Source organism: Pelophylax lessonae, assembly GCF_965119305.1.
Source record: "Pelophylax lessonae genome assembly, chromosome: 2".
NCBI classification, from domain to species: Eukaryota; Metazoa; Chordata; class Amphibia; order Anura; family Ranidae; genus Pelophylax; species Pelophylax lessonae.
The window spans coordinates 412,442,668-412,463,469 of NC_138769.1; the positions used below are offsets into that span (position 1 = coordinate 412,442,668).

Here is a 20,802-nt window from a genome sequence, read left to right on the forward strand (position 1 = left end):
CATACATACATACATACATACAGTACATGCATATACATCAGTGCTGGGACAAGGTCACCCAGCGCCCAGGGTAAAGATGGCAAACTTTGCCCTGCCTTTCCCTTAGGGTTAGTGTCAGGGCGCCCCATCCCTGCAATAAATGATTGTGCCCAGGGCAGCCCCCCCTCCTGCCCAACCCCTTGTTCCGGGCCTGATATACATGCACAAATATACAAACATGTTGGAGCACCAAAATTGAGTCAAATAGATCAAAATTAAATGGACATTTCCATTGCATTATGTACTGTATAACATAGTGAGAATGGTATTTGTAATCTCTTTTTTGGCTATGACAAAGACTCAGACCTGGATTCCTGGTTATAGCAAATATTCAGAATTCTAGATAATGTATGTAAACTAAAGAGACTATGGAGGAGATTTACTAAAACTAGAGCACTCAGAATCTGGTGCAGCTGTACATGGCAGCCAATCAGTTTCTAACTTCAAGTTGTTGAACTAAGCTTTGACAATAAATCCTGGAAGCTGATTGGTTTATATGTAAAGCTGCACCAGATTTTGCACAGTCCAATTTGAGTAGATCTCCCCTTATACCTTTTTTTAGACAAGGGCCTAAAGGTTTACATAAATTGAATGATTATAGATACCTCTGCACTGCAGTCACACATCTTTAGCCATCTTTATACGAAAATGTAAGCAGTGCACATCTTATCACCGATAAATGAAAAAATGCTGTAAAAGGGCTGAAACTTTGTGAATGGTAATACAGAGATTCATCCATTATGGTTTGCTTATTCATTTGGTTTAAGTGCACATTTATCATGTTATTATTTTCTGGCGTACCAGAACTTCTCTGGAACTTTGGTAATAGAACATACCTACAACTCCATTCCTATTACAAAAGTGCTAGGGAACTAATTATTCCAAAATTATATCTTTTCAAACTATTTGGATTACTGACTGTTCTTTGTGCAAAATTACTACATTGTCCTACTGAATAAACCCACAGGAGGTTATTACTAACATTAATATATTACATAGCATACAGTGTTTGCTATCAGTGCTATCAGATAACAAAATGTCATATATTTCAACATACCTGTAAAGTGCCTTTTGGAATTTTGTATGTATTTTCTATATTCCCGTTTTCTTTGCCTTTTGCTGTAAAAACAATACATTTTTTTTTTTTACTAGAAATCAGTGATATTACTTACTAATACAAATGTAATTCTCACATCTGTTAGAGAATGGAATTCTCAAATGTAATTCTCAGATTATTTTCCAAGATAACTTATTTCATGGATGATTATTTTCTTTTATTTGACTGTACCTCCTTTGTACATATACAGTATTATAAGCCACATTCCAATCGTGAGTTTAGACTGTGTATTGCATGTATTTTCTAGAAGACTATATAACAAAAATGTAAGGTTCTGGACCAAATTGTTGGGTTGTTTACAAATTACATTTGTAGTTAGAGAATTGTTATTTGGATAGGATGGTTACTAAGCATAGTATGTTAAGTGTACACAGGGGTATATCTACACAAGTAGTTTTCGCATCTTGAATATCTATTACACATGCAGAGATTGTCACATGGTAACACAGACTATGCATGCACAAACAGGTTCTTTGGAAGACCTCAGAAAATGGAAGCAGGTAGCCAATCTTTTTTGTTGTTTGAAATTTCCCTCTGTTCATTCAGCAGACAATGGTGCTACATTGCTTTTGAAACTATTGCAAAGTTCATTAAGTAATATTTGTATATGCAAGGAAAAATTCAGATTAAGGATCTCTTCCTTTTTTTCCAAAGAATTCTAAACCCCGAGCATGACCAGCTTGAAACCTACGGGACTCAAAAAGGCCGGTGTTTTAGTTATAAAATACTAGTTATTTTACCACCACAAAGCCATAAAGGCTGCTTATTAAGTTTAGAGGGCAGTTGGATGTGTAGATATAATCTGACCACCTCTAGGCAGTAAATCTTTTGTATATTTATATCAGTACACAAGGGAAATTGAAATAGAAGAGATCAGTCTGTTGCCATAGATATTGGATCATCATTAGACCCAGCAAAAAACAGCCAGACCAGGAGGCCTATTATTGAGCTGTATGCTTTATTAGCATAAAAAAAAAAATATATATATATATGAAAATGACGATTGTAAAGTTATCTAATACAGTATGTGTAAAACAAAGCAGGGATGTTTCATTGTAATTTCTCTCTATAGTCTATGGGTTATGGAGTGTAGCTTGGAGCAGGGATCAACTGCAGTCATCACAGACAGTGTAAAATGTACTAACTCTGTTACTTGTCATAAATCTCCAACTCGCTATGTGAAAGACATATAGGTCTTTTCCAAATTAAAGCGGAGTTCCACCCAAAAGTGGAACTCCCGCTCATCTGCTTCCTCCCCCCTCCTTTGCCACATTTGGCACCTTTCAGGGGGGAGGATGGAATGGGTACCTGTTTTGACAGGTACCCTTCCCCACTTCCAGGAGACCGCGCTGCAGCGCCGTTCCTCAGAAGTTCCATCCCCTTTCTCCTTCCCCCGCCGCCGAGCCAATGAGAATGCGCAGTGCGCTTTGCACATGCGCAATAGGGAACCGGCTGTAAAGCTGAAAGGCTTCATTGCCGGTTTCCCTTAGAGTGAATGGCAGCGGCAGCATCCGACAGCCAATACGAAAATCGGCTGGGGTGCTGACATTGCGGGCTCCCTGTAAAGGTAACTGACTATATTTTATATATACAGTATTTGTAGCTGCTGACTTTTAATTTTTTTCCACAGATGCAACACCGCTTTAACCGGTTGCCGACCGCCGCTCGACTATATACTGCGGCGGTCAGCCCCGGCCAGGCAGAGTGACGTACCGATACGTCACTTGCCTGTCACTTCCTTGTGAGCCAATAGCGGGGGGGCGCGCGCCCACGGAGGCGCACGTCCGCCGCGGCTCGTTCACAGGGAAGTTAGTGCATGTGACCGGCGGACCCGATGTCCGCCGGTCACTCGCCGATCGTCGGTACAGAGGGAGAAAGTCAGGCAGCTGATGTAAACAAGCCGCCTGTCATTCTCCCCTGTGTAGAAACAGTGTTCAGACGGTTCTACTATGTAGCACCGTTGATCACTGTTCCTACACTAGTAGCCACAGCCAATCACAGTAGAAAGCACGCCCCTAGGGACACACTTAACCCCTCCCTCCCCTATAAAGTTAACCCCTTCCCTGCCAGTGTCATTTTGCAGTAACAGTGCATATGTATAGCACTGATTACTGCAGTAATGTCACTGGTAACCCCAAAAGTGTCAAAAATGTCAGTCAAGGGTCCGATCTGTCTGCCGCAATGTCGCAGTACCACAAAAAAAATCGCAGATCGCTGCCATTACGCGTTAAAAAAAAACACCAAAAATGACAGAAATCTTTCCTCCCTTAGTTAGTAAACGCAATAACTTTTGCGCAAACCAATCAAAATACGATTTTTGCGATTTTTTTTTACCAAACATGTGTAGCAGAAAACAAATTGGCCAAAAATGTTAAAAAATTTAGATTTTTACATTTTTTTGGGGGGGGGGGGGAATTTCATACAAAAAAATGTGAAAAATATTGTTATTTTTGCGAAATTTACGCTCTTTTTTTGTTTATAGCGCAAAAAGTAAAAAATCGCACAGGTGAGCAAATACCACCAAAAGAAAGTTCTGTTTGTGGGAAAAAAATTACGTCAAATTTGTTTAGGTACAGCGTCGCACGACCGCGCAATTGTCCGTTAAAATCACACAGTAAAAAATCGCAAAAAAAACCCTGGTCGGAATGGGGGTAAAATCTTCCGGGGCTTAAGTGGTTAAACATCAGGTATGCACAAATGTGAAGCAGACAATACAGTCAATATATGGCACTATTTCCTGGCTACAGGTTTCACATTGGGGCCTCCACCACCTGCTAGGGAGAATAATAAAGCTATATTTTCATCATGTTATTTGCAAATTTATAGTACAATCAAATATAAAATGGGACACACTGATACTACTTACGACTAGTCTTGTGATTTTGAGGTTTACTCCATATTTCGTCATCTGAGTTATCTTTCACACAAAATTCATACGCAGTGTTTGGCTTTAGATTGTCAACTACAGTTTCAGTCGTAGGACAAAGCTGGAAATTCCAGTCCTTATTTTTTTCTCTGTAACGAACTGTGTAAAATCTGTGTGAAAAAAAGTGTGCAGAATTAGATATGAATGCATAAGCAATAAATTCATAAAACCCATCATTTCATTTTCTCTTGTCAATGCTTTTGCTGTTACAAAGGTGTGAGATGATGAGTCAGTTTCTGATCCTTAAGATTTACAGAATAAAATGGTATTAAACCCCCAAAACCACACTGTATTAAATTGTAGCTCACCAGCTCTTAGATGTGATGGCTGGATTTGTTTTATTTTTGGATTTTTTTCTCTTATTTCCAATGTTGACCCCGCCAGTAAGGCTGGCCATACTTGTTAAATTTTCTTGTACAATTTTCTGTTAGATTTACCAAAAACCATATAATAGGAGGTCAAAACTAAACAAAAATGTCAATTGTATCCTATAAGGCAGGCCTTTGTACTACATAATTGAAGGTAAATCTAAAAGAAATTGCATAGAAAATTGCACAGAAAATTGTAAGAAAATTGTGTAATGTATGGCCAGCCTAAGTCTGTTATTTTTCAACTTTTTTTAACAGACCAAGCTGTCCAAACAAACTAGCAGTTAGATGGTTGAGGCAAACCATTTAAAGAGGAGTTCCACCCAAAAGTGGAACTTCCACTTATTTGCTGCCCCCCCCCCCTCCGGTGCCACATTTGGCACCTTTCAGGGGGAGGGGGTAACGGGTTCCTGTTTTTGACAGGTACCCTTCCTCACTTCTAGGATACGGCGCCACGGTGCTGCTACTCAGAAATTTGGCCCCCTCCTCCTTCCCCCCACCGCCAAGCCAATCCGAATGCGCAGCATGCATCGCGCATGTGCCGTAGGGACCCGCCCGTGAAGCCCCAAGGCTTCACTGCCGGGTTACCTTACCGCAATGGCTGCGGCAGCACCTGACAGCCGTTGGAAACATCGGCTGCGGTGCCGACATTGCTGGACTGCAGGACAGGTAAGTGTCCTAATATTAAAAGTCAGCAGCTACAGTTTTTGGAGGGGGAGGCTGGAACACTGCTTTAACACTGACATGGGTTCTTACAATGGTCAGCTATTATTCATTATTATAATTATTATTATTTTATGTAAAACCTCTATCCCAAAAGGAACAAAATGTTGCTGTAACAGCTTATAAAGTGTTATCTGGAGTCCAACTTTAATTTGTTAGTCAAGTCCACGTAAATCTGCCAACACTACCCACTGCCCAGACTGATAGTGCTGCTGCCAAAGGTGTCTGCTTTACTACTTCATCCACAATGCAGACACCCTAAGACAGGAGGTGTGTTACTGGCCAGATCAATAAAAAAAATAAAAAAATAAAAATAAAGCCTTAAAAACAAAAATGAATGCATTAGCCCCCGTTCATACTAAGGCGACCTGTGAGGCGACCTGGTCGCCTCACAGGTCGCCTCCCATAGGGAAGCTGCGGACCCGTTCTAATAGGAGCGACACAAGTCGCTCCGACTTAGAAAAAGGGTCCGGAGCTTCTTTAGGGCGACCAGGAGGCGACCGCCATAGACTTCAATGTTATGAAGTCCGTGGCGGCCGCTCCGAGGTCGCGGTGCGAAGTAGCGTCGCCCCTATGTGAACGGGGGCTTACAACACAAAATAAATATTACATTTGTGTTTTGGGGTTTAATGTCACTTTAAATGATAAAATATGGCTCAGACTACATGGCACTGCAGGCGCCAGGCTAAAAAAAACTGCAAACATGCACAAATAAACAGAGCACACACAGCAATATGGATCAAAATAGGCCACGGCCTGGTTTATTGGTTTAAATTTAAATTTTTTTATTATCATCAAACTTTATTAACATTAAATATCTTCAGCATCAAACTTATCCATAAATCACCAACACTCAACCCAGCCACTAAGACTAGGGCTAATCCAGCATTTAGTTTAAACATATTCTCACATTTCCCCTTTGATTATTTTTTAAAACCAAAGGGACCCACCACCAACCAGCCGCGATGAAGGGGAATTTCCAGCGATGAATCCTCTGAAGTGACTGGCAAAATCCTGTCAGGGAGGCTGCTTATATAAGCCCCATAGCTTTTCCAGAAGGTTTGGAAGGTCATGTGTCCCTAAACTGACCAATCCTCACTTGATCTTTCTTAACCTTCCAGAACCTGCAAGGCCATGTGACCCTAATTGACCTTTGAGAATAAGCCACGGCCCCATGAGGTAAAGGGGGGCCTAATAAGGCAGTTACTCCCTTTCCCTAAACATTCTTTGTCATTTTTTCCTGGCAGCTTTCCCCATTAAGACATTTATTTATATATTTTATATATATATTTTATTTATAGTTAAGCTATTGTGTAAATTGTGTGCTTTTGGAACCATTCACTTGTTTATTAGCTTAAGTTTTAGGAAACTCCATTTAACCACTTCTGGACCAGAAGGATTTGCCCCTTAATGACCAGGCCATATTTTACAATTCGGCACTGCGTTATTTTAATGGACAATTGCGCGGTCCTGCGCTGCTGTACCCAAATAAAATTGATGTCCTTTTTTCCCCACAAATAGAGCTTTCTTTTGGTGGTATTTGATCACCTGTGCGATTTTTATTTTTTGCGCTATAAACAAAAAAACAACGATAATTCTGAAAAAAAAAACAATATTTTTCACATTCTGCTATATAACATTCCCAAAACAAAAAAAGCGCATTTTGATTGGTTTGCGCAAAAGTTATCGCGTCTACTAACTACGGGAAAGATTTATGTCATTTTTATTGTGTTTTTTTTTTTTTTTTACTAGTAATGGCGGCAATCTGCGATTTTTTGTGGGACTGCGACATTGCGGTGGACAGATTGGACCCCTGACTGACATTTTTTACACTTTTGAGGGGACCAGTGACATTACTACAGTAATCAGTGCTATAAATGTGTACTATTACTGTAATAATGACACTGGCAGGGAAGGGATTAACACTGTGGGTGATCAAGGGGTTAATTGTGTACCTAGGAGCATGTTTATAACTGTGGGGGGGGGCGTGGCTTGTGAAATGATCACAGGCACTCTGTGATCATTTCAGAGAGGAGAACGGTCGGCTGGGTTTACAACAGCAGACCGTTCTTCTCTCTCGGCGGGGAATGATCGCGGGTGTCAGGTGGCAATAGGAGCCACCAGCCCCATGCATCGGGATCCCCGCTGACGAGCAGGGGCAGAAACGCACCGCCAACGGTGCACGCTCGCCTCCTAGCTGTCTGCGAGCGGCCAACGTATACCTACGGTGTTTCGCGCAGGAGCAGCTGCCTGCCACAGTATAACTGCGGCGGGCGGTCATAAAGTGGTTAAATTGGGTCTAACATCTGTTAAATGTATTTGGAACTATGTGAAAAATGAACAAATAACCAATTCAAGTGCTGCTAGCCATATAACCACATACTGTATATGGTGCAGTCTGTCAGCATTAACACAACAGTCCTGGTTATGTAAGTCCCCCATGTAACATAGTTGTACTATCTGTTAATCCTTCCAGTAAGTTTGTTATTTTTTAACTTGCTTTAATAGACCAAGCTGTCCAGCAAAAGAGGTAGTTAGAAAGCTGAGAGAAACCATTTACCACTGACAGGGGTTCATACAATGGTCAGCGTTTATACATTTATTTAATAGCTTTATTCACAAAGGAGAAAATAAGGATGAGAATTTGCTATCCAAGGTTGGCTACATTGCTCCTCCATAGATACAGTGAAGGACTGAGCATAGCAACCCTAAAACAGGAGTTGTGTCCAGTTGTTGTTTACTAGCCAGATAACCAGGTGAAAAAAAAAGAAAAAAGCCTAAAACTAAAACAAATGCAGCCCCCACATCTACAGAATAGTAAATTGCAGTGAGCTTTAACACCTTACTGAATCTGTATGAAATGTATTGCCTTAAGCTTTAGAGGTCAAATTGGGCTTTTGTTTGATTTTTATAACTGTTAAATGTTTTTATTGTGTAGTTTTGCTTTATGAAATATTTTTATCAGTCCCCTTATATAGCTATGTTTACTTATCTGAACTAATTGGGTCAGATGTTGCCTCACATACTATCTTCTGAGAGTGCCTAACAGAGTCAATAACAGAGATACAACTACAACTGAACTTGTTATGCACTCTTGGGAACTGTGAGCCCTTCCCCTGACATACATGCTGAAATATCAGGCCTAGGTAAAAGAAGCAGACAGAAAATAGCCCGTAAATATGTTTTGTAAGTACGTTTTCAAATTATAACAGGTTAAGGCCGAATATTCAAAAATCGCAAAAGCAAATTTACTTCATGGCCTTGTGCACACTGCAGCAGTTAAACGTCTGTTTTATAGGCGATAATCACAAGAGAATCCGGCGGGCTGATTTATCAATCAATCAACTTGATACATTCAGCCTGCCCAGTAACAGTTCAAATCTCGACCGGTTCAAACCGTGTATGGCCACCCATACGAAGAATGGCTTAGTAAGAATGAAGATGATTTGGGATGAAAAGGGGCAATAAGGATACATAAATACAAATGCATTTTGTTTTATTACATCTAATATTTATCTAATAATAAATATGTGCGCACAGTGTTATGTGAAATCAGGGTTTCATTTGTATTATCATTACTTTATAGTTAACCTCTTCTGGACCGCCCCACGCAGATATCCTGTGGCAGAGCCGCCCTCCTGCGCGAAATCACGTACCTGTACGTGTACTGATTTCATGCGCTGGGTCTGCATTGTCCACCCAGTGCATCTACCTGTACGTGATTTCATGCACTGCGTCTGGGGCGCGCGTGCGCACTGCCGTTGACCCACTTCCACTGTGATTGGACACAGCGAAAGCCAGCCAGCGGGTCGGCACCCCACAATAGTTCTCAGGATGGACAGAATGGTGGTCTGCCTTTGTAAACAAGGCAGGCTGCCATTCTGTGAGAGGGGAAGATGAAATCTTGTGTTCCTTTCTAAGCAGGAACACGGATCTCTGTCTTCCCCCAGTCTAAGCCCCCCCTCACAGTTAAAAAAGCACTCCCTAGGAGCACATTTAACCCTTTCATTGCCCCTAATGTTAACCCCTTCTCTGCCAATGTCATTAGTACAGTTACAGTGCATATTGTTTACCACTGATCACTGTATTAGTGTCATTGGTCCCCAAAAACGTGTCAATTAGTGTCCAATTTGTCCGCTGCAACATCGCAGTCCTGCAAAAAAATCGCTTTTTGCCACCATTACTAGTAAACGAAATAAATAAATAAATAAATAAAAATTCCATAAAAATATCCAATAGTTTGTAGATGCTCTAACTTGGCGTGGGTAGGGCGCGGCAGCGTTGTATTACTTATATACCTTAACATAGTATATATTTTATTTGCCTAGCAGCAGATTCGAAATAGGATCACTTTTATGGGTGGCGGGAGAGGTGCCCAGTTCCCTTTCCCCGCTTACTGGAGCCAATGATAGCGGAGTAAACAATCTGATCCCCCATGCAGATAGGCAGAATGTCGAGTGAGGGTGAGATGGCCCCCACTCTACTCTATGCCCTTGGAGGACCGGAGCGACGCCAAACGTCACTGCCGCCCAACGGCCTTAAAGGGCAATTTTTTTTTTAAATTATTGCTTTTAAGTGTAAATGTGAGAGTCTTTTTGACCCCAGATCTTACATTAAAGAGGACCTGTCCTGCTTATTTCTATTACGCCCCGGTTCACACTTGTGCGTGTGCGGGGTTCGCATGTAATGTCGGAGCGCACTGCTCCGACATTACATGCGATCAGCTGTGCGGTGCGAGTTTAGCCATACACTACTGATTTTAACTTTTTTTTAACTTTTAACTCAGAAGTAAGCCTGGTCCTTAAGTGGTTAAAGTAATGCAGTGCCATGCTGCAAAAAGTGGCCTGGTCATGAACTTTGCGGGGCTGAAGAGGGTAACCACTTTCCGACCAGCTGCCGTAGTTTTACTGCGGCAGGTCGGCTCTATTACACGAAATGACGTATCTGTACATCATTTCATGTAACAGATAGTGGGAACGCGCGCACGCACACGGGCTGATTGGCCAGAGGGGGAGCCAATCAGTGGGCCCTGCGGAGGGGATATCAACTGGCCACCCGTGATCGCTCCCCATGGAGACAGAACGGTAGTGTGGTGATGTAAACAAGGCAGACCGCTGTTCAGTCAGAGATGAACACAGAGATACTGTGTTCTTCTTATTTAGGAACACAGGTCTCTGTGTTCATCTAGTGGGTCCATCCCCCACACAGTTAGAAAGCACCCCTTAGGGACACACTTAACCCTTTGATTGCCTCTGGTGTTAACCCCTTCCCTGCCAGTGTAATTAGTACAGTAACAGTGCATATTTTTAGCACTGAACACTGTATTAGTTTCACCCGTCCCCTCAAAAGTGTCAGTTAGGTGTCTGATCTGTCCACTGCAATGTCGCAGTCTCATTAAAAATCGCTGATCACTGCCATTACTTGTAAAAAAAATATATATATAAATAAAAATTACATAAATCTATCCCCTAGTTTGCAGACGCGATAACTTTTGTGCAAGCCAATCAATATACACTTATTGGGATTTTTTTTTTGACCAAAAATATATAGCAGAATACATATTGGCCTAAATTGATGAAAAAAATTTGATTTTAGATTTTTTTTAAGTGGGAATGTTTTATAGCAGAAAGTAAAAAATATTGTTTTTTTTTTCAGAATCGTTGCTTTTTTTTTGTTTATAGCGCAAAAAATAAAAACCACAGAGGTGATCAAATACCACCAAAAGAAAGCTCTATTTGTGAAGAAAAAAAGGATATCAATTTTATTTGGGTACAGCGTCACAGCGTCACACGACTGGGCAATTGTCCGTTAAAGTAACACAGTGCCGAATCGATACAAATGGCCTGGTCATTAAGGGGGTAAAATCTTCCGGTCCTTAAGTGGTTAAAGTAAATTGTTTCTGTTAACTTGTATGGTTAATATGGAGACTTCTGTCTGCATTAATTTGTTTAGAAAAGAAAACTTACATTAAAAACATGCCTACTGGCAATTCTCTACATGTACATTGTAAAATAAAATAACAAACCTTGACATTGATTGCCAATGCTATTGTTCATATTACGTTTAATGAAACCTGCACTGCAGAATTTGTCAGGCCATTTGTGATTACAATGTTCTGACAAGATGACATGTTCAAATATCAACAAGCCCTTGTTAACATTCTTATGACTCACACATACAATAACTTCAAGGATGGTTAAAAATGTATATGTGGACATGAGGGTTACTGTGAATATTCAGCTAAAGTATTATGTCTGTGATTATAGGAAAACAAATATTTTTGGAAGTGAGGAATGTTTCGCGTTTTTCCCATATCACCTGGGTGAAATGAATTTTACTTTAGTTTCCATAGCAAGAAAAACAGAAGACAAACAGGACCTATTGTACACAAGAATGACAAAGTCAGTTAAGAAATGCTTTCAAAACATTACAGTGCAGCAGAGAAAATCTGTCATATATTGCTAATGAAATAATCTTGACAAACATATACACTCCAAAAATATGAGCGCTTATGACAAGAGTCAGAATTGTTACATTTCCAGTCTGGGCTCAGAGAAGCTACAAAAGTTATGCTGAGTGATTCATACAATCTTATTATGTGTGAATATAGCAAAGTGATAGAAACATTCTGAAATTTGGTACACAATTTAAAGCGGTGTTCCAGCCTCGTGCCTCCCCCTCCAAAAATTAAAAGTCAGCAGCTACACATACTGTAGCTGTTGACTTTTAATATTAGGACACTTACCTGTACTGCAATCCAGCGTTGTCGGCACCGCAGCTCCATCGGCTGTCGGGTGCTGCTTCCACCATTGCCGGTGAAAGAAACGGGCAGTGAAGCCTTACGGCTTCACGGGCGGGTGTCCCTAGTGCGCATGCGCATTCGGATTGGCTCGGTGGCGGGGGAAGGAGGAGGGGGCCAAACTTCTGAGGGACAGCGCTGTCTCCCGGAAGTGGGGAAGGGTACCTGTCAAAAACAGGTACCCGTTCCCCCCTCCCCCTGCAAGGTGCCAAATGTGGTACTGGACGGGGGGGGGGGGGGGGGAAGCAAATGAGCAGAAGTTCCGCTTTAACTTTGTAACGAACTACACCAAATGACAAATCTTTTATTATTGCCATAATAGCATCTTAAATCATACCTAAATCATACCTAAAAGGGATAAAAAAACACACAAGGGTTGATTTACTAAACCTGGGGAGTGCAAAATCTGGTGCAGCTCTGCGTGGTAGCCAATCAGCGCCCAGTTTTTTTTTTCAAAGCTTAACCACTTTCCTACGGGCACTTTCATCCCCTTCCTGCCCAGGCCAATTTTCAGCTTTCAGCGCTGTCACACTTTGAGTGACAATTGCATGGTCATGTAGCACTGTACCCATATGAAATGTTTATCATTTTATTCACACAAATAGAGTTTTCTTTTGGTGGTATTTAATTATCACTGGGTTTCTTTTTTTTTTTTTTGCTAAATAAATGATAAAAAGGCCAAACATTTTTAAAATAAAAAAGTTTTTCATAGTTTGTTATAAATTTTTGCAAACAGGTAATTTTCTCCTTCACTGATGGGCGCTGGTGAGGCTGCACTGATTGGCACTAGAAGGCTGCACTGATGAGGTGGCATTTGTGGGCACTGATAGGCTGCACTGATGGGCATTAATGAGGCGGCACTGGTAGGCAATGATGAGGAGGCACTGATGAGGCTGCACTGATAGGTGGCATTGATGGACACTGATAGGTGGCACTGACAGGCGGCACTGAAGGGCACTGATAGGCAGCACTAATAGGGAGCACTGATGGTCATTGATAGGTGGCACTGGTAGGTGACACTGATGGGCACTGATAGCACTGATAGGTTACACTGATGAGGAGGCAATGATGGGCACTGATTGACAGCACTGGTGGGCACTGATAGGCAGTACTAATGGGGACCGTTGGGACTACACTGATAATCAGGACACCGATAATCAGTGCCCTAATTATCAGTGTAGATGTCCCTTTCACACAACCTGTTTATTGGCTCTCCTCACTCTGTCAGCATGAGGAAAGGAAAGCCGATAACCGGCATGTGTTTTTACATCGTGATCAGCTGTGATTGATCAATTTGGGTACAACCAGCTTGCCAGATTCTCTTGTGATTATCGAGAGCAGCTGCTATAGCCGTTAGCACTAACCACTGTCTTCTCCGTCGGGAGAAGACAACGGCCCAGCAGGAAAGATTCCCGCATTAACACTGTCTGTTGTTGCAGCAAAGAAATTTGCTTCATCTATTGCTGGCCTAAGTGAGATTTGAGTCCATAGTCTCGCAAAATCAGGGGCTCAAATACTCTTGAATAAAAAAAAAAAATATAAAAGATGACAAAATAAAAGTTAACACATGAATTGAAAGTAATAAAAAACCTATGGGAGAGGAGCCAACAACTATGTTTTTATTTATATCAAGACATTCTTGTGACACTTGTAACTAAGTGTGTTTATAATGCTATAAATACAGTTGATTAAAAGTATCACAGAAATGCCCTGATATAAATAAAAACATATTATTTATGAATGGTCACACGCAAATACACACATAAGGCACTTTTCCACTGCAAGTACCGGCTCGTACCGGCTCAGCTCTACTCGGCCCTGCTTGGCCCGGTTTGCTTTTCCACTGCTGGTACCGCATGGTATAGTGTCGGAACAGTTCGGTACGGTACGGTATAGGTTTGCTTTTCCACTAAAGTAGTACTAAAGTTAAGTGGGTGGGATAACAACGGGGTGGGTGGGATTCTCTGACCAATCAGTGGCTAGTAGTGACTGCATGCAAAGGATTGTGGGATATGGTACCAGTTTGGTACCTGTTGGAACCACAATCGAGTAGGTACTGTTTTTTCAGAGCCGTACCGTACCGTTCGGTTCCATGCAGTGGAAAAGCAAACCTATACCGTACCGTACCGAACCGTTCCGACCCTATACCATGCAGTACCAGCAGTGGAAAAGCAAAAAAGCGTGCCGAACCGGTACGGTTCCATGCAGGGGAAAAGCGCCAATAGAGTACTGTGCAAAAGTTTTAAGCAGGTGTGAAGAAATGCTGTAAAGTGGTTCCTCTTCACATTGTGACCATTTCCCTTTTCTCTCCAGAAACTCAAGAAAGGCGTGATTGTTGTGTGTGAATGCATTTTAGATATTTAGTAATGCAAATAAAGGGGAAAATAATAAACAAGTGAACCGAAATGTCAAATAAAGGAATATAAAATTGGCCTGAGTTATGCAATGGTTCACGTTTGTGTCATGATGAACTCTCCATTACTTCTCGTGGTAATTTACAGAGTAACCTGTAACAGTTTTATTGCCGTTTACAGCTATAAACAGGTCATAGGTTAGCAGAGGTTAGACATGCCAAAGGCTATCTTGCTCCTGACCTAATTATTATGTATACTGTGTCTTCTTTAGAAATGTGTTCTACTTATTTTTATTATGCCAGCTGGCCAACCATGTATGTGCGTTCTACTCCCTGGAGAAGGTCTATGCACATGTGGGGTTTTTTTTTATTAAACATCTTTCTGTAAGATAAGTTGTCTTGATTGAACTCCACAACATTAGTCACATTCAAGATTCAACTGGATGTGTTCTGTATTATAAAAGTCCAGTTGAATGTAAGTAACTGCTACTAGCTTTGCCATGACCTGGATAAATGAGAACCTTCACAGACACTACTTAGAGAAGTTTATGATTCTAAAAAGAATACATACAGTATAAAAACTGGTATACAGCCATACACAGCAGTTTAGTTGTTGTTGTGCAGCAAATCCAACCATTGGCTATAATTGCAGGATCTAAATTACAGAAATGTTTATATTAGAATCAAGACCATACTGGCTATGGAGACAAAACTACAAAATGAGCTAATACTAGTCTATAAAACATATACTGGGGAAATTTGCATGAGAAGAAATAGTAATACATAGTGATGGGTGTATGATACAAGCATTGTTCAGGACACCAGCAGTGATAGGGGTGTTCAGAGGTCAGGGGAGAGTTTCACAAATTCCTAAACACTATTATATCTGTAATGGACAAAATGTAAGATAGAAAAACTCTGATTGCACGCTGTAATTCAGCTAACTGTCTTCCACAAAATCAGGCAGTGTGCGTGTCTGTATGGCTGTGGTAGTGACATTCGCTTATAAACTCCTACGGGGATGAAAGTGACATACATTTTTCAAACTCACCTCGTCAAGAAAAAGGGGAACTGACATTTCCTTAGCAAAATTCTGATGTGGTTACTATCTTTAACAATGTCAGTAAGTTGCCTATAGTGAATGTTTTTTTAATCTCTAGTAGAGAAGAATCTAAAGTTTTACTGTAGTATTTGCATGTTCTATGTACGCTAGAGCAGTGCTCCCCAACCTTTTTATCGCCGCGGACCGGTAAACATTTGATAATTTTTCCGTGGCCCGCTTGTTTTGATTTAATAATTTTAATTTAATTGTATTTAAACATGCCTTCAAAATAAAATACAGTTACACCAAAAAATGAATATAAAGTGATTTATTTTATTTAACTCACTAGAACGCCAAATCAGAGATACCAGCGTGCCCCCTTTCAATGCAGAGATGCCAGCGTGCCCCCTTTCAATGCAGAGATGCCAGCGTGCCCCCTTTCAATGCAGAGATGCCAGCGTGCCCCCTTTCAATGCAGAGATGCCAGCGTGCCCCCTTTCAATGCAGAGATGCCAGCATTCCCCCTTTCAATGCAGAGATGCCAGCGTTCCCCCCCTTTCAATGCAGAGATGCCAATTTTCATTCAGCATTGTCACACAATGGGAAGGCTCAGGGCGCACTGCTCTGCACCCCGGCCACCACTGCCGAGACAGTAAAGTAATTTAAAGTTCCTCAGGCGGCCCGGTACCGTTTGATCCACGGACCGGTACCGGTCTGTGGCCCGGGGGTTGGGGAACACTGCGCTAGACGACTCAAAAATATTGTACATGGCTTAAAACAATTTGGAATATGATAACACAATGGACATACAGTAATTGAGAAAGGGGGCTGCTATATGGGCCTTCCTGTGCTCTTTTCAAACAACATAGGATTTTGGAATCCAGATTGTTCATCATTATTTTAGTAACGTGAAGGAGAAAACAAAGTGGGAACATACATCTCTAGAATTGTCATATACAGTCAGATTTTGTTGCAGATTTGATCTGTCGGATAAATAAGCTTTATTACTAGCCGCTATTTAGTGTAAGAGACCTATCCAGTTCAATCTAAAAGTATCCAGGAAGGTAGACACTATTGCTAGAGAGCTGTTGGTCAAATTTGTTGATCTGGCAAATCAAATCTAATATAAAACGCACCGGTGTGGGGCCAGGATAAAGCTTATTTAATTTGTTAAAAATCTTACAGCAGGGTGGATTTGATTTAAATCAAGTCGATTTTAATCACAATTTAAATCATTATTTAAATCACTAGTAAAAAGGCTTGATTTCAATCAACTTGATTTAAATCATAATTGTTAAAGAGCAACTGTCATCTCTGTCCCACAGCAGCTCCTCCTCTGACCTGCTGTTGACTCACTGACAGTCCCATTCACTTTAATGGGATGGCTTGTGATGCAGCAGTGACACAACAAGGTGAGGGACGTGGTGGCAGCAGGTGAGTGGATGCCCGCTAACAGGCGCTGCCATTATGGGTCTGAAATGACAGGTGCTCTTTAAATGTAAGGACTAATTTTTGCTGGTAGTTAGTGTGAAATTGTATGAATGCATCAATGCAGTGCATGTCATCTCAGCTTGCAGAGCTTGGATTCATTGAATGAGTTTACCAAAAATGTAACTATTGCAGAATGTACAGCCTCATGCCACATAGCTAAGCTCCATTTCATGCTGAATAAGCTAAACTATTAATGTATCTAAAATTTAAAACTATCTTTAGATGGATTTTTACTCCAAAAACATTTTATTAAAATATATTTGATAAAAATAAAAAAAATCTGATTTATATTAAAAAAAATCTGATTTTTTTTGATTGTTTAAAAAAAATCATCAATTTTTATCCACCTGGCTAACAGTAATAACAACAGATCACATTATTATGCTTTGGTAAAGCAATTGGTTGTCCACCTCAGTAGGAGAGAGGTTCACAGTTCAAACAATCAGTAATTCAGCCTCTAAGTTTACTCTGTTTATGCAGTTAGGGTCCTTTCATATTTTATCTGAAAATCCTAAAAGGTCAACATTAGAAAGTTCCCAGCTATATTTTTAAGCTGTGAATGTTCACAATCTAGATAGACATATTCCAGCTGCTAGCAGTTTCACATGTATGAGGTTATTTATATGACAGTTTACCACACAAGTGCTGTACATTGTCCAGCACCCACAGGCATGGCCAATTTAAGCATATTTACCTGTCATTCGGGCATTTGCTGAGAGCAGACCAGTCAACTTGTGGATTTATAAGAATTCCCCATGAAAGATACACAGATGTAGGTGTCAGAGTGCCAATGACAAGCTGAAGAGGTTTCTGAGATGAATTTTTTTCTGGGTGAATAAAAAAGGAACAAGTTAGTCCTCATCTTAAATTAAATCTGGGAAAATGAATAAGAGCAGTAAAGACAGTAAATGGTTAAAATTATGGTAAAAGCACATTTTCATCGGGTATAGCTACAGTATTACTTGTATAACATTGTTTTTCAATTTTAGTGGGGTTTCTCCCGGAAATGACGCTCAATATATTATCAAGAATATATATATATATTTTTTTTGCGGATTTCTTAAAGTGAATCCTGGAAGATAGCAAGATAGCAATAGGGTAGCGTCATTGCTGACTCATTTTTAAGATATATGCTCTGGCTTGGCGATTCTGATCCTGGCTTTTTACCTAGGCAGTGACTAACATATCTCAAACTCCTTAGGAATGGAGCTTCAAATAAACTACAGATTATGCAGAAATGAATGGAACTCCAGCCATATTTGTATTTTTGGGGGTAACTTATTTGGGATTCTTGTGGCATTACTGGCTATGTACCTAATATGGTCAATGATGCAATATTCTTACACGTTACATGCACTATGGAATGGACAATACGTCCTTTACTAGTTCCCCTAAGAGGGTTGTAATCTGCTTGCACTCCTTCGAAAGACAGGGAGATTGCACTTAAACCACCTCTATACCAACAGCGCCTCCTGGGCACTAGTTGTGTCTAAAAGCACAGTGCCCTTGAGCATCAGGCTATATTTCCTTGGGGGGAATACTACTTTTTTTTTAGAGACCCCTTTCAATGTATGAGAGCAATGTGTAAATACATGAGGAATGGTGTCAGCATGGAAGTTAAATTTAAGCCCTTCAGCTGTATCACTTGTGGTTCTGTTATCACCTAACTGATTTGTTACTATAACTATATTGTTTGTGACAATGTGTACGCCCTGAAAGTATTACCTTTGCACGTCTTATGGTTTTCATTCGGCTTCACAGCTATTAAATATCTTGCCTCTGCCTCTAAAAAACACAATAAAACACAGAATGAATGACCTGAGCATAACATTTTTTTTCAATAAAGGAACAACATTTCCATTCTATTAATCACTTTTAATTGCATTAAACAAATAGTTTGTGAGGTAGAAAAGGAAAAAACAAACACACATGAAACATACATTTTATATAACATTCCTAAACTATATGTCATAGAGGGCACAAAAAATTGATTTCTCATATGGTATTGCAAACTGACTTCTTGATCATTACCAATATGTCTTGCTTGATCTGGTTTCTGAGATGTGTTTTTTTCCCCATAGCATGCACATGCACAAATAGAGGCCAAATGTCTTTAAGACGTCTGCATATTCCACTCCGGCTCTCCTTCAGAGTTATAGCAAAAGTTCATTGGAGGGCCTGAGGATAAACTGCCTACGTGCACAGATGTTAAAGAGACCGTGTTGCCAAATCATTTATTTTAACAATCCTCTCATAAGATAATATTTGCATTTAACATATTTTAGGAATGTCACTTACCTGTATAGCCTCCCTTATGTGGACATCCAAAAGCCCTGAGATAGCTGCTGGGTGTTGCCATCTTGGAAGTGAAGTCACTGGCTCCAACAGATTTAGAGCAGACAGGGGTTGATTTACTAAAATGTGAGAGGGCAAAATCTGGTGCAGCTCTGCATGGTAGCCAATCAGCTTTTAAAGCAGAGTTCCGGGCACAAAATCAACCTAATCGATTTTGTGTCCATCCGCTTGCTCTTCTTCACCTGAAAAGGAATTGGATAGTTAGGGTTATTTTTTTTTTTACTTACCTTGTAATTCTAGAAAGAATTACTCACCTATTTTCCACTTCCTCCCTCTGTGGCCGCGGCCCGCGCCGTCACTTCCAGTTTGCAATGATTCCTGGGAGCTGAACGTCATCGCTCCCAGGAATCAATGCGACGGCACCGGCCCCGCTCGTCACTTCCGGTGCGACGCCGCATTCCCTGCTAAACAGCTTCTGGGCATGCCCATAAGCTGTGGAGGAATGCGCCGCCGCATCGGTAGTGATGAGAGTTGCCGGTGAAGGCGCATTCTGGGAAAAGAGGACGCAGAAGAGGATCGCGCTGGCTTCAGCTGCCCATAACAGAGATGGCAACGCTGGAGAAGAAATTTTAAAAGTGAGTATTTCTTCTTGCAGGTAAGTGCGAACCGGGACAGATCAGAGGCTAGCCATTGTGGAATGTACTAGCCCTGACTGTCCCGGGGGTATGTTCATTGAAAAAACGATTCTGTGCCCGGAACTCCGCTTTAAGTTCAGCTTGTTCAATTACCCTCTGATAATAAATCCTGGAAGCTGATTGGTTTCTATGCAGACCTGCGCCAGATTTTGCACTCTCCAGTTTTAGTAAATCAACCTCACAGTGATTATAAACTTCCAGAAGAAGAGAGGACTTTTATGTGCAAGGAGGGAAGACGCTGTGCTGATGCTTAGTGAAGTAGACATGTTTTCCCAACAAGTTCAGAGGCACATTGTAATTCAATTAAAAAAAAACAAAAAAAACAAAAAAAAAACAAAGAAAATGTTTATGGAAAGCAAAAAGGCTGAATATATGCATTTAAAGTCTGATTTTTCTTAGCTTTAACCTATAATATTTTAAAGTTGGTAACAGGGTCTCTTTAAAGAATATCTATACTTTTTCTCACTTCTGTTACATAGATAATGGTCAAAGCAAGCTCTTCATATTGAACGTTAAGCTTTATTTTTTATCTTTTTTTGCCACATCTGTATTTATGAGGACTTTAGTTAATCACAGATTACCAGCTGAATGTATACAATCATTCGTAAACCATTCGCTTTTATTATTCTTACAAACAGAAGAATATTTGAAACTGATAATGGCACAATCTTTACATACATGTCTAAGAAAGTTGAAAGCCTGGTCCCTTTTAATTCTGCTCAATTGTAAGTTCACCCAATACTATTTTTTTGTGAGGAGATGTCAGCTGGTTGAATTACTCCCTGGTTTATTTTATCTTTGAAAGACTCCAGCAATAAGATCTAATATCTCCTCACAAAAATTCTCATCCCACCCACCAACAAGGTTTCCGTCTTGTTACCAGATTATTTATATGTTTACAATAAGTATGAGCAAGCCTGAGCCATCAGTTACTTAAATAATATTTATCTGGTA

General features: G+C 40.5%; 1 protein-coding gene across 1 annotated transcript in view; it reads right to left on the reverse strand.

Annotated features, from left to right (window-relative positions):
* ABI3BP (ABI family member 3 binding protein) overlaps window positions 1-20,802 on the reverse strand; it is a 520,855-nt gene that overhangs the window by 321,173 nt on the left and 178,880 nt on the right. Inside the window, exons 3-6 of the mRNA XM_082245218.1 lie at window positions 18,584-18,643; window positions 17,553-17,685; window positions 4,023-4,192; window positions 1,097-1,158 (exon numbers count right to left, since the gene is read on the reverse strand). Of these exons, the coding sequence (XP_082101344.1) occupies window positions 1,097-1,158; window positions 4,023-4,192; window positions 17,553-17,685; window positions 18,584-18,643 (425 nt within the window). The remainder of the gene's footprint in view (window positions 1-1,096; window positions 1,159-4,022; window positions 4,193-17,552; window positions 17,686-18,583; window positions 18,644-20,802) is intronic.